Source organism: Falco naumanni, chromosome 7, assembly GCF_017639655.2.
Source record: "Falco naumanni isolate bFalNau1 chromosome 7, bFalNau1.pat, whole genome shotgun sequence".
Taxonomy (NCBI): Eukaryota; Metazoa; Chordata; class Aves; order Falconiformes; family Falconidae; genus Falco; species Falco naumanni.
Window position 1 is genome coordinate 42456922 of NC_054060.1, and position 10912 is coordinate 42467833.

Sequence of the window (10912 nt, forward strand, 5' to 3'; positions counted from 1 at the left end):
TTGCATCAGAGTAGTAATTCCATGCTGCTGGATCGAGAGGTTAGTAGGGAATGAGACAATTATTTGAAATTGGATACTGTTTTTGTTCTCATTCATGCCTTGTCTGATGGTAGAATCTCTGGGGTTTTTTGCATCTCTTGCTCTGAATGAAGGGATTTGGTTTTTTTCTCCCCAGAGATACGATTCACTGTCCAGTGTACCTAGCAGTACCTCTTCCAGGAAGGATTCGCAAGGCAGTAACAGGAGTCTGGGTAATGTTGTGTTTACCATATAATGAAATATTTCCCTTTGCACTTGAAACATTAAGCTGTCTCTACTGTTGATGGGGTTTTTTTAGATTTTTTGAGGGGTTGGGTGGTTGGTGGGGTTTTTGGGGTTTTTTTGAGTTGAATCTGATAAGCAGACCAGTTGGGAGATTACTTTGCAATTTGAAATTAAGAGTTTTGAACGTGCACCTTCCTGTTGTCAGAGGACTGAGCAAATGAGCTTTCCAGGAGTCCTCATGCTTTTGAAAAATTAATCCTCAGATTTACTACCGCAGTGAACCAAGAGAATGCAGCACCTTGGTCACAGCTCTAGTCCTTTTTCATCTATCAGTATTTTTCTGTGGGAAGTGTCTGGAATCCAATACCCATATTACACTGAGAATTAGGCAAGAATAATGCATGCAAACGTAGTATCCCTATTCATGAAAGAATGCTGAAGAAGTGGGGATACTGCAAAACAAACCCTCAAAAATTAATCGAATCCCCACAAAAGTCACCCTACTGAAAGTCAGAATTTCACCCAGTCTCCTCAAAAAGAACGGGGGGCAATGACATAGTTTCAGTCATGAAGAGAAAAACTGGATATTAAATGGCTCTTCTGACTTGGAGAAAAGCATCATAGTAAAATGTTCGCTAGGCTGGAATTGAAATATGAGAAAGAGAAAAAGCAGGCCAGTTCATAAACTTAACAGTGGAAGTAATTAAGGGAAGTGATAGATTATAAATGTGTTCTGGGTATCTCAGGCACATGCTTTTTGTCTTTTAGAAATGTGTTCTGAGTATCTCAGGCACATGCTTTTTGTCTTTCTAAAAGTTGTTTGAGTACAGCACAAGTTATTAAATTAAATAGGGATAACTGAGGTAAATGTGAAGGCTTTTAGCTATGCAGAAGGTCAGGCTACAATATTTTGTCCTCAAAATGTAGGTGTTAAGGTATTTCTAACTTATTTTGAGATAAGTTTTCAAAGATAAGCAGTACACCTACTAATGAGTTCCCTTATTCTTGAAATACTTTTATTCTGTTTATTCTTGGAAAATTTTAAGATGCTGCATTACTTCTAAAAACATTAATTGGCTTTCTTCCATAGATACTATTACATTATCAGGTGACGAACGAGACTTTGGAAGACTGAATGTGAAGTTGTGTTATGTTTCTTCTGTAGAACAGATTTGGATCACAGTTTTACATGTAAGCAAATGCAAATAACTTTATTATTTACTCAAACGACTATTTTGCTATACTTAGTGTTAATTCTCATTAAATTTGGTGCTCTGATACTTTACAAAATACTTTTAGGAGAAAAAGAAAATTACTTCTAAGTATTAATATAAACACAGTTTAGTCAAATGTAATGCTGGGCTTCATTCAAAGTATCTTCCTCTTCCCCCCCCCCCCCCCCCCTTGCAATCTCTGTTCTGCTGCAGTCAATAGTAAAGTATTATAGAACTCTTTAGGTTATTATACGTATGTTCTGATTGTGGAGTGAGGAACTGTTCAGCATAGATAAGAAAGCTGAGCGGGTCATAGATGGGTCCTGCTGTGGAAGTTTTCCTGTAGAAATCTGGAGGCAGAAAACTGGAGCAACTTTGAAGGCAGCATTTAACTGACTTTGAACCTAACAGTTCCTTCAGGGAAGAAGAGAACATGTAGCTTCTTGTGACTTTTTTGTTAGCTAACGTGATTCTGTTATGCTAGCTGTCTTATACATTTCCAAGAACAGTGAATAATTTTTAGACAATGGAACTTTAAGTAATCAGAAACCTCATAACTACATGAAGTGATAAATACTATGCAAGGGATTTAGTGATTTATCTGTTGTCAGATTGCCACGTATCAAAATCATTAAAATTTGCCAAGTAATTTTTTACCCTCTGGTTGTGAAAATTTAATTATTAAATTATCTGAAGTGACATAATCATTACACTAGTTCTGATTTATATTCAGTAATACAGGAGTTATGCATAATTCAAGAACAATGTAAAAGACTGTTTCTGAGTTGTCTGAAGGCCAGAGTCTTAAGATTGTCTAAACTGACTGTGTTTTAAATGTTGCAGTGCAAAGACCTGAGCTGGCCTTCTAGCTGTGGGGAGAATCCCCGTATCTGCGTCAAGGGAATTCTCACACTGCCCAAACCAGTGCATTTCAAATCTTCTGCCAAGGAAGGCTGCAACGTAAGTAGAGGTGGGGGAAACACCACGAAATCTTAGTTCCCCCAAATATAAAAGTGGAATGTAAATGGATTGTTAAAATGGCCCAAACATCCACGCCTGTGCCATATTTGCTGTGGTAGTTGCCTAGGCTCAGGTTACTTACCCCCTCCCTTCCTCAAAATTCTATTAAAAGCCTTGTTCCAGTTCCTCCCCCTATACCCTGTCTTGTGTTGTACTGTTGCCCTCCTTCTCGCCTGTCTGCAGGACAGATATGCTCATAGGGGAATGAACCATGAGCTGCTGGCCTTGGCAACTCAACGGTGGGGGACTGGAGGAAGACTGGGATACCTGTAGGTGCACTTTCACCCCGGGCAGGTAGATATGTACTGCCTCTCACTAGGGCAGGAGATAAAGTTTGTACTTCCTCTCCACAGAAAGTAGTAAGAATTGGTTGCATGGGACCACTGATAGTGGCAGTAAAGGAACATTAAGAGGGGTGGAAGGTAAACCAACATAAACCACACACAATACAAGTCAAAGGTGAAAGAAAATAGCAGGAGAGACTGAAGCAAAAGGCCACAGGAGAATTTGCTATGACCATGTGTGTATGCTGTTGTAAAGCTCCAGAAGAAATAGCCTCAACTCATTATGGTAGTGAAAAATAATCCAGAGCTTTGTCCCTGCCGGGGTGCGACAACAAGGTGGTGAGTCTGTGGGCACTTATCGCTGTAAAAGCAGACTTTTCAGTGGCAACCTAAAATGGTAGCTGGGAGCAGTGGCTAGGACCAGGAAGCCTTGGTTTCTAGTTTTCTGGCTCAGTGCAACATCAGCACCATAATGATGTTACTCCTCTGTTTTTCTTTCTAGGATATTGAATTTATGGAAACTTTTGTATTTGCTATTAAACTGCAAAGCCTGCAGGCTGTCAGATTGGTATTTAAAATCCAGATACAGACTCCCAGGAAAAAAACGATTGGAAGGTGCTCCTTGGCACTACGGGACCTCAGCTCGGAGGAGTCAAATCATTGGCTGGATATATCTCCTCCTTCCAAAGCACCTGTAAGTGCCAATACTGCAAAAGCATGTTGTTATATCACCTAAAAAGTTGATGGAAATGAAAGTAAAATAATTCAGTACTAATTTAATCTTAACAACAATCAGAGGGTTTCTTTTTTCCTCCTTTTCCTTTTTTTTTCTCGTCAGGAAAGGTGTTTTGATGGGGAAAAAATGCAGACTTTTGAACTCTGCACATGTTCTTGTTGTAAACTTCAGCTGTTTCTGGGAAAAGAGCTAGAGCAAGCTCTTCCACACCATGGCTCACAGCTTGAGGGAGGGACGTTCTGGGGAAATGTTCAGCAAAGGGAACCAGGTGATTGCCTTTTCTGACCAAAAAAGCATCAGAAGGTCTTTAGGACTCACAGCAAGAGCTCAGACCAAATGGTATCTGCTTTTGTTATGGAAGAAAAGTGCTGAGATCTTCAGTGGCTTGAAACTGCTGAGATAGCTATATATTTAATACTCCGATTGCATGTTGTGAAGTAATAATTCAGCCAGTTCATTCCCATTACTGTAATAAGAAGCAGGTGGTTTTCACAGTGGGATTTCCTTTCCCCCTACCTTTACTTTGTTTGTTTCTTTTACAGGTTGTGTCTAGACATTTGTATTTTCAACAAATTAAACTTGAATTAGCAATTTAAAAGCAAGTTTTATCTAAGTGTGTCTGAGTAATGAGTGATGCTCTTGATATCTAACATAAGTTACACTTGACATTTTTTAGTTCTAACAAGAATAACCATATTGCTTCAAAAGCAGTAAGGTTAAGGGAAAGAAGCAGCTGTTTTAGAAATGGCTTCATCCCAGTGTAAATTCCTGAATCATCTCACAGTTTCTCTGTTTTGGCTTTTATCACCATTATATCCAAGAGCCCTCCAGACACTGCTGGAATTCATCCTTCTACTGCCCCGTGAGGCAGCAAACTACCCTACTTGCCAATAGAGGGCCAAAGCTGAGAGTGGAGTAAGTGGCTTCCTCTCGGGGCTACACAGAAATTTTGTGGCAGAGCTTCAAAGAGAATTTGGGTGTCTTCGATGAACTGGAGCCTGACTTCTCTTTATCTGACCTGTTGCTCTCTTGCTTGGTGCGTTTTGCTTCACTGAAGTGCATTAAAACTTGAAAGGAACCGTGACTAGCAAAGTCCTTTCAATTGGAGGCTGTCAGGAAAGCTGGGTCTCTACTGGCCTTCTCCTGCTGCTCTTACAGTGTTCAGGGTATGTTAGCACCTGACAGGAGAGTAATGAGGATGCCTCAACTCAACTTTGCCACTAACAAAAATTAAAAAAAAAATTCAGGCTTGAGATCCAAGTACATTCGGGGGGGGGGGGGGGGGGGGCTGTATGTATATAGGCATGTAAAACACAAGTACTTCGGTAACATAGGAAACTCCACAGCATGCAGTCACCCTAAACGTCGATGACAGTAAATGATGGGGCCATGTATCTATGGATAGCACTGTTTATATCTCCCTATTGCAAAACTCAAAAGTGTGGGAGGAGAACTCTAAAGGTTTTTGTGTTAGTGGAGCATATCTGGTCTTTCACTTCCACACCCAGGTTTAATAGAGCTACAGCTGCATTTCTAGTTTTCCCTGTATGTGTTTGCTCTTACCACTGAGCAATCTTTCACAGATAAAAACTGAGGACTCGTTTATTTATCCAGTATCTTTGGCTGAAGACCACGAGGGCCTTATGTGCACTGCACATGTACTGCAGCTACGACAAGTGCAAAATGCACTTACTGTGCATCTGTAGGTTGTGTACACAACACATGCTTATATTTCTTTCTAGGAAATCCCAGATAGAAATGTGGGAGCCCAAATTATGACAGAATTCCTGTTTTTCCTGAGTTTATAAGCAACTTAATCCAGATCTTATGGCAACATTCTTCTGCTTGTAGGTGTGCCGTGCAGAACTTCAAGTAGGAACTTGTTTTCAAGCAATAAACAGGAGGATACAGGTACAGATACTTGAAGCACAAAATCTTCCAGTTCCATCTACACCACTGTCTTCAAGTAAGTCACATCAGCTGTCTCATGCCTCCTCTCTAAAAGCATTTGTAACAGGTAAATTGCTTCTCGAATGGGTTGGCAATTCATAGCATTCCTTCCAACCCTCAGACTAACATGTTGTGCAGTAGATTTCCATTGCCAAGGCTTGTTTCCACAGATGTCTTACTTAATTACTTTTTTGTTTGCTTTGAAGCTACATCTTTATGTATTTTGGAAGATTTTTATCCCAGTATTAATCCTGACATACAAGAGCATTAGCCTGCACTTGCTGTTTGGATACTGTCTTAATCAATTCAATATTATTGAATGTACTGTTTGTGTGACTAGTCAGGAAAGCTATTGTACAGTTTTTTTGGCCAGACTTTTGGGAAATTGCTGCAATTTAAACCATACATGTGGATATTGTCAGTTCCTTTTTGGGTGTGTTTGTAAGTAACCCTTTGTGTGCTATGCCTTTTCCCCTTCTTTTTGTGCTAGATTTCTTTGTGAAAGTTGGGATGTTTACTACAGAAGGGATGATCTATAAGAAAAAGACTCGTCTTCTGAAGTCCACTAATGGCCAAGTGAAGTGGGGAGAAATGATGATTTTTCCAGTTAGCCAAGCTGAACAAGGAATTGGCTTTCTCATCAAGCTCTACAGCAGAAGCTCAGTGAGAAGAAAACACTTCCTGGGACAGGTTGGTTTCTGCTAACTGGCATGATGTCCTTTACTTAAAATCCAGTTCCACAGGTTTCTTGGTATGAATTTTAAAATACTTTAAATAAGGTGGCATATGGCAAAATAGTAAATTCTGATAAACTCTTCTGGATGTAACCCAAGAAAGAACAACACTGGACTCTCACACACTAACGTCAGAAAGGGAATTGACATTTGATTCTTCTTTTAAAAAGAAATCCCTAAGTCATTTTTGTGTGGAGTATTACTATGTGAAAGTCCTTCCAACAGACAGACATACAATCTCCTCCTTGCCTTTAGGCTTTCTAAAGAAAACAAACAGCACTCACAGGAATTTCACAACCTACAACGTACCATACAGAAAGGCTTACCGTACCAATACCATGGCTTACTATACCAATACACTTACAAACAGGTTTGTGTAAAAGGAAGTATCAACAGCTACAATATCAGACTGCCTTCCTGAGTAAAACAATGCTGAAATCAGCACAATATTCTAAATATGTATCATCAAGTGATAATACAGGTGACCAAAAGCAAAATTATTTTTTTAGCTGAGTGCTCTTTCTCTCTTTTTTTTTTTTTTTTTAACAGCTGGAACTTCAGTAGTATCTCTTTGAAAGCATTTGTACTATCAGGTTTATTTAACCCCCATAAAACTTCGTAGTCTGGTCTCTTTTTATTCTCTCTTCCCTCTTCCCCTGGTTGTTCTAATTTACTATCATCCTGTCCCTTCTTTCTCTCCTTTTCTTTTTGGTATGGTGAGCCATAGCTGTTCTTAATGCTTTGTGCTCTCCCTGACACAGCTAGATTTAGTAGCAGAATTTTAATATATGCATAAATGAATAATGTAGAATTGATTTTGAGACCACAACTGTAATGTCTCTTGTCAGATGCTATCCTTAGGTACAGGAAGTGGTACTGTCCCATTCTATTGATGTTTCTTGTGCCTGCTGAAGACATGCAGTTATAGGAGAAGCTGATGTGCTATAGAAATGATGGGCCAGCAAGAGTTATGTGAAGTCCCTCTGTTTTATGGAGCCTCATGTCACACATGTTCCATCTTTCTGTGATTCCTGTTGGTGGAATTGGATTTGAAATAGGAAAATAAAAAATTGTTCTTTTTAGTTGTGCTACCTTGGGATGCAAATAACTGGGTATGATTTTGCAGTCACTTGGCAATATGTGAGGTCATCTCAATCTGACAAGTTACATTTAATCATATATCTTATTTTTAGGGGGAGGAAATGAGCTACTTCTCCTCAGAGGTTATTTGGAAAAGGTTATTTCAGCTCATGCAGGCAGACATTGCCACATAATGCATGAAGACATAAAATATGGCTCAGGGAAAAATGTACTTTGAGCAATTGGCTGGGTAGCTGGAAAAAGATGAGTATAGTTGGATCTATTAACTTTGTTCTTCAGAGAATGATGTTTAATTGGATGCTGTTCTAAGCAGACAATACTTAGATTAGGCTGCTTTTACAGCCATGTATTTAATCATGAGCAAGATGTATATTGAATCTCTGTGGATGAAACACCAGCTGTCTATGGTATTCTGGAAGACATTATTCTCACTTCTTGAGGACTCCTGCCTCAGCTGTGTAGGCTAAATGTACTTCATGGTGAAGTTTTCTGAGAAGTCTTAAAAGGACTCATTCGTGGAAGACTTGAGGAAATAAGAGTCCTGTAAATAATGATACCTGCTTACATAAGCATAATTCTTTTGGCAGTGGAGGCTGATGATAAATGTTCAGGGGGAATGTTTCCTACTTGTACCACATTTCCTCATTTAATGGCCACTATCTGTTAACTGAATGCTGAGAAGAAATGGACTCTTTTGGTGTGACTGTGTGTGGTATAGGAATGTTAGCAGCCTCTGTTTGGAATGCAAGTTTGGCCGTGTCTGTTGGAGTGTGCCATTTTAAATGCATTTGAAAACACTGGACAGCTAGCTTGGGCTGCCAGGTGGCTTGTAGCCATCTGGAGTTTCAATGCATAGAGCCATCACTGGCCCTTATGAGCCCTTGACCCCAGCATGTGCATTTGAATGGAGCAAGGAATGCTTGATTTAAACCATCTTATTAAGCAGAGAAACATCAGTATGTAGTGAATTCTCTATAAACATTTTAGAGGCTAAATTTAAACCCAGACTCCCTGTGTTCCCAGCTGAAAGCCCGAATATGTTAGTCCTAACAGAACTGTCTTTGTTGCTCTCACACTTTGGTCACAGTCTACACATTGTATCTCATTCTACACTTGGCGGTATTTATTGGGAATTAATAAAGGCTGGACCTCTGTGTTACATCAGGTAAACTGAATTTTATTTTTCTTTTTGTTTCTTACTGCAGGTCTGGATAAGTTCTGACAGCAGTAACAGTGAAGCAGTAGAGCAATGGAAAGATACTATTGCCAACCCTGAAAAAGTTGTTGTTAAATGGTACAGCATTGGTCCATCTTGAAGACTGGAGATGAAACTTGGGACTGATTTTTCTACAAAGATATCCCTATGCTGTTTATAATAGTATAAATTAAAGAAATTAATTGTCTACACAAGTTCTTCAGAAGTTCTCCACTGCATCACACCTCCATGGTAACAGAAAATTCAGTTTCACCAAGAGAAATACTGGCTAAATATTATTATGAGAAAGACTTAGGATCTGGGGGAATTGCTCGTTTGATTTTTAAAAATCCACCTTGAAAAAGGTATTTTTGCCCCTTTCAGGCTCCATAAGAGCACAGAAGTCCAGTCTTGGAGAGAAGCAGCTTGAATCAGCATCTTCTTCACTAGACACTGACATCATCCTCATCTACAGTCCTGTCTTTGGCAGACTCCAAAGTCCATGGGAATCAGTCTGGTCAGTGGCTTGATCCTAGGTACCTCTGAGCCTCTGGGACTGCACCTGTGTTGACACCACTTGATCAGAGTAATGTGCCTGAGCCAGTGGGAAAGCTGTGGCAGTAGAAGGCTTAAAGGGAACTATTCCATAAGGCAGTACCCAGAGACTTCTCTAACCTCTGTCTTTGATGAAGGCAGTACCCTGACATGCCAATAGCTCGGGTTCTCCCTCATCCTTCCTTCTAAACAGACAGATTGAAAGATAAAGCGTTGCTCTGACTAACTGTGATCTTTTCAAGTGGGGCCCTCCAGACGTGCTCTGTTTGGGTCAATTCCGCTTGAGATCAATGGAATAATACAAAGAGGCAAAGGCCCTGCCTGGGATCAGGGCCAATATTTTTAGATAAATTACTTTCTTATATAGAATTCTTATATGTAAACCACTTCCTATATAATCAACAATGTTCTAGCGTTTGCTTACATTGCTAAAACCCAGACTCACATGTACAAAGGAGTAAGCATATATTTACTGACATAAGTGCCTTTTGATATTAATTAAAATGCAGCACAGTAAGGGACTCAGACTTTGTTTAAAAGATGGGCTACTGCTGCAGAAGTACTTGTTACATCTGTCTAGGATGCTGAAAAATTATATGTGAGAGTATATTTTTGTTACTTGTTCCTAGCAAGAAGAAATCACCATTTTGCAAATTATATTTTTCCTACAAAATCCTAAGATTATTTTTTCTATTAGTCCCCATATTTCAGGAGTTTATTCAGAGTTATTTTCAAGGCAGGAAAATGCCATGTATATAACTGATAATATATACATCTAAAAGCACAGACCTCTTTGCACTACTTTAACTACTGGATTTAAAAAAATATATGTTCTGTTAAATCCACATTTATGGTTGGCTGTCTGGACTGTACAAATATGTATGTTTGTATAGATGCTGAATAATTGTATCTTTTTTATACCTTGGATCCCATTCAAACATCTGACATGAACGGGAGTGGCAGTGAGAGCTCTCGCTGCTGGAAGGCCAAGAGTGGGGAGCAGAGGAGACACTGTAACAGGAAGGCATGTTGTATTTAAGCATAGAGCTCTGAGCATCTTTATTTTAACTTCTTTGACTTTGAGTAAAGGTCAAGAAAAAATGGAATCTCTTTCATTATGTTTTTTTTATCAACTGATAATTGAAGCTTTTAAAACTTTGACCATCCAAATTTTTGTTGTTGAAATTTAGTATTTTGAAAATGGGCAAACAAAAGGATTTTCCCAGGCTCTTACATGTTCTGCTTTTTAACCAGTTTTCATAAATGAACTGAAAAATCTTTTGCATGTTACTCAGAGAACAAACACCAGTTCTGTCTCATACTGACGCTCTTTGCAAAGCTCCCCCTGGGCCCAGAGGATCTTGACTGACAGCATTAACTTTCATCCAGTTACATCACTTGGGATGAGCTTGGCTTGTTGGGTGAAATGAAAAAGGGACTGGACTCAGCTGATGTACTTGCAGTATCTTTACTTGAATATGTGGATCTTTTTTATTCATTGTGGCTAAACTGCAGTAAACAAAAGCACAAACTGTTTCCTTATGCAGAATGCTGCAGTATTTGAAAGAGAGGACAGGGAATATCCCCGTGTTTTGGAGGCTTCGATTACCACAGCAGTGGTTCTGCAGAGATTGCTAACTCAGTGGATACTGTGTAAAATGGACTTTTTTGGCTGTTTTAGGACACCCAGATTTCTAAAGGCCTAGCTAGTAATGTCTCCTCTTTCCTATGTTAATATTTAATCTATGCGTTTACAAGAAAAATGTATGAACAGAATTTTTTTTCTTATACCAGTGTTTACCAGCACCTCAAACTGACGTTCAAGTCCTACCTTTTTCTCTGAGAAAATGCCAACTAAG

At 39.3% G+C, this 10912-nt stretch overlaps 1 protein-coding gene across 6 annotated transcripts in view; it reads left to right on the plus strand.

Moving 5' to 3' along the window:
* Positions 1 to 10159, plus strand: part of TC2N (tandem C2 domains, nuclear) — a 31007-nt gene extending 20848 nt beyond the window's left edge. For all 6 annotated transcript variants that reach the window (XM_040601391.1, XM_040601390.1, XM_040601392.1 and 3 more), the window contains 7 exons: positions 176 to 251; positions 1355 to 1455; positions 2322 to 2438; positions 3285 to 3476; positions 5370 to 5484; positions 5959 to 6158; positions 8509 to 10159. In XM_040601391.1, coding sequence (XP_040457325.1) covers positions 176 to 251; positions 1355 to 1455; positions 2322 to 2438; positions 3285 to 3476; positions 5370 to 5484; positions 5959 to 6158; positions 8509 to 8619 — 912 coding nt within the window. In that variant the 3' untranslated portion in view covers positions 8620 to 10159. The remainder of the gene's footprint in view (positions 1 to 175; positions 252 to 1354; positions 1456 to 2321; positions 2439 to 3284; positions 3477 to 5369; positions 5485 to 5958; positions 6159 to 8508) is intronic.
* The last annotated feature ends 753 nt before the right edge of the window (positions 10160 to 10912 follow it).